The sequence below is a fragment of the Benincasa hispida genome, chromosome 4 (genome assembly GCF_009727055.1).
Source record: "Benincasa hispida cultivar B227 chromosome 4, ASM972705v1, whole genome shotgun sequence".
Taxonomy (NCBI): domain Eukaryota; kingdom Viridiplantae; phylum Streptophyta; class Magnoliopsida; order Cucurbitales; family Cucurbitaceae; genus Benincasa; species Benincasa hispida.
In genome coordinates, this window is record NC_052352.1 from 51,011,616 (window position 1) to 51,014,665 (window position 3,050).

A 3,050-nucleotide genomic window follows, 5' to 3' on the forward strand; every position below is an offset into this window, starting at 1 on the left:
ATCGCTCATAAGTACAGCTAGGCCAAATTACCATTTTGTCCCTGTAGTTACATTTAATTCCTTAAGTACCACTAATTTCTCTAATGAACAATAGATCATAGTCCCACTATGACTGAACCCCTCTCAGGCCAAGAAAGAGTGTGGTGCCACATTGTTCAAGACTTGGAATCAGCTCTTAAGGGAGCAATTTATCTACTTACCCCTACTTCGGGGAATGAGTGAATTTCATCTTATGTAGCTGAGTTCCCAGCTCCCCGATCAGACGAATCCCCAAAATGGTAGGTTTGTTGAGTCGGCGATCTGGCTACTCTCACCCATGCAAATCAAAGGACTACCATCATAGGCAGGAGTTCACAACTCACTCAGGATTAAGGTCGTGTTACTTATAGTCATCCGAGTGAAATGAAAGTCTTGATTATGAATGCATTATATAACGAGACTAAACATTTCATGATACGGTCTTATACAAACTCATTTATATAGAGTATCCCCGTTCGCATGCCTAATACATGAATGATCAAGATCAGATCATTCGTAGCACTTTACAACATTTGTAACACCTACAGAGTGGGTCATACTCGTAGTGTCACCAGGATAAGGTACCCATCCTTATCCATATACTATAGACCATTTAGGTTATCACTTAAACACGATCCACTTGTATGTCTCCACATACATGTTTAAGTTACAACGATAACCATAGATCTTAGTTTATTGGTTTGTGGTTAATGTGACTAAAATATCATATATTTCATAGACAATGTGAATAAAATATCATATATCATAAATCATAGAATGTTTGTTTATACAAGTGTTTATAAACTATAGGATCCGATTTAGGGCATCAACCCCAACACAACTAACTCCCTCAGCCATATTCCCTCTTTAGCAACTTCTGCCAAGTTCATGTACTCTGCTTCAGTAGTAGAAAAAGTAAATGTAGGTTGTAAGGTTGCCTTCCAACTAACAACAGAATCACCCAGAGTGAACACATAGATAGTCATAGACCTCCTACTGTCAACATTGGCATAGTCATAATCAGAATAACTAGCCAAAAAATACTTTGTGTCATTCCCATAAACGAGGCCAACATCAAATGTACCTCTAAGGTAGTGAAAAATCCTCTTAACTGCTTGCCAATACTCCTTCCCAGGTTGACCCATGAACCTACTGACAACACTAACAACATAGGCAAGATCAGGCCTAGTACAAACCATAACATACCTCAAACTTCCCACTGCACTAGCATAAGGAACTCGAGACATATATTCCTTCTCAGCTTCAGACTGTGGTGAAAGCACAAATGACAAACGAGCATTTGCAGCACTAGGAGTCTCTATATACTTAGCTGATGAGATACCAAACCTAGACAATATTTTCTAAATATAGCCTTTCTTTGGCAAGAAGAACTTGTTCTTACCTCTATCCATATAGCATTCCATACCCAAAATTTTCTAAGTAGCATCTAAATCCTTCATATCAAACTCAACACTGATAAGGTTCTTCGATTTCTAAATGCCAGACTTGAACTTTGTAACTATGAGCATATCATCTATATACAAAAGTAGATAAATCATCAAACCATCAATAACTTTGCTATGATATACACAACAATCATACGGACTTCTATTATAGTCATGTCCAACCATATAGTTATCAAATTGTTTATACCACTGCCTTGAAGACTGCATTAGCCCATACAAAAATTTCTTCAACTTGCAAACATAATCTTCTTTACCTAGACACTGGAACTCATCTAGTTAGGTCATATAAATCTCTTCCTCCAACTCTCCAGGGAAGAAAGCCATCTTCACATCTTGTTGCTCAAATTCTAAATTCTGATGTGCTACTATAGCTAGTAACACCCTAACAGAAGTATGACTACTGGTGAGAATATCTCATTACAATCAACTTCTTCTCTCTGTGTGAACCCTCTAGCAACAACTCGATCTTTATATTTAATGTTCTCTGATGGTTATAATCCCTCCTTTTTTCTTGAAGACCCATTTATAAATGACGATTTTTCTCTCCTTAAATCGTTAACTAATTCCCAAGTCTGATTTTTGTCAAGAGATTCCATCCATCCCCTATAGCAACAAGCCATTGAGCAGACTCATTACATGACATAGTTTGTCTATAGCTAGATGGCTCATGAAGATTCACCTTTTCAACAATCTGTAGTGCAAAAGTAACAATATCTTCAAAACCATACCTCACAAGAAGTCCAACACCAACTCTTCTAGCTTTGTCACGAACTATACTTGGTTGATTTACTTGTGAACTAGAATTCTCGGTCGAAACAACTTCTGATATTTCAGACACATTAGTTTCTAGTTGAACATAAGTTTTTGTAGTAACATGTTGATCTTCTCCACCTTAGAATTGTAATTCATTCACAACTGAAGTGAATTGCATCTCCATCTGTTTATCAACACTACTACTTTCTCCAACATCAGTAGATGTCACAAAAGGCTTCACAGTTGAGTTAAGCATAAAATTTTCATCAAATATCACATTCCTATTAAGTATAACACTATTCTCAGAAGGTGACCAGACTCTATATCTATTAACTTCATCCCCAAAACCTACAAATATACCTTTTTTAGCTCTCAGTTCTAATTTACCCTCATTAACATGATAGTAAACAGTACAACCAAGAACTCTTAATGAATAATAATATGAAGGCTTACCAGACCACACCTTGTAAGGTGTTTTACAATCAATACCTATGTGAGGTCCACAATTGATCAAATAACATATTGTACTTACTGCTTCTACCCAAAACCTTCTAGCAAACCCTGCACTAGAAAGCATGCATATTGCTCTCTCCAACAATGTCTGATTCATACGTTCTACAATTCCATTTTGCTATGGAGTATCCCTAACAGTGTGATGGCGAACAATCCCCTTAGCTTTACAAAACTCATTAAAATCAGATCCACATAACTCCAAACCATTATCAGTTTGCAACCTTTTGATCTTCTTCCCAGTTTGATTTTCAATCAATTATCTTCCATTGCTTGAAATTCTTGAAGGCCTCACTTTTATGT

General features: G+C 36.7%; 1 protein-coding gene across 1 annotated transcript; it reads right to left on the bottom strand.

The window, feature by feature from the left end:
- Positions 1-836: 836 nt before the first annotated feature.
- Positions 837-1,430, bottom strand: LOC120076240 (secreted RxLR effector protein 161-like). Its single transcript, XM_039030004.1, has 2 exons — positions 1,421-1,430; positions 837-1,348 (listed from the first exon to the last, which is right to left on the bottom strand). Exons 1-2 carry the CDS (start codon positions 1,428-1,430, stop codon positions 837-839), a joined length of 522 nt encoding a protein of 173 aa, XP_038885932.1.
- Positions 1,431-3,050: the final 1,620 nt, after the last annotated feature.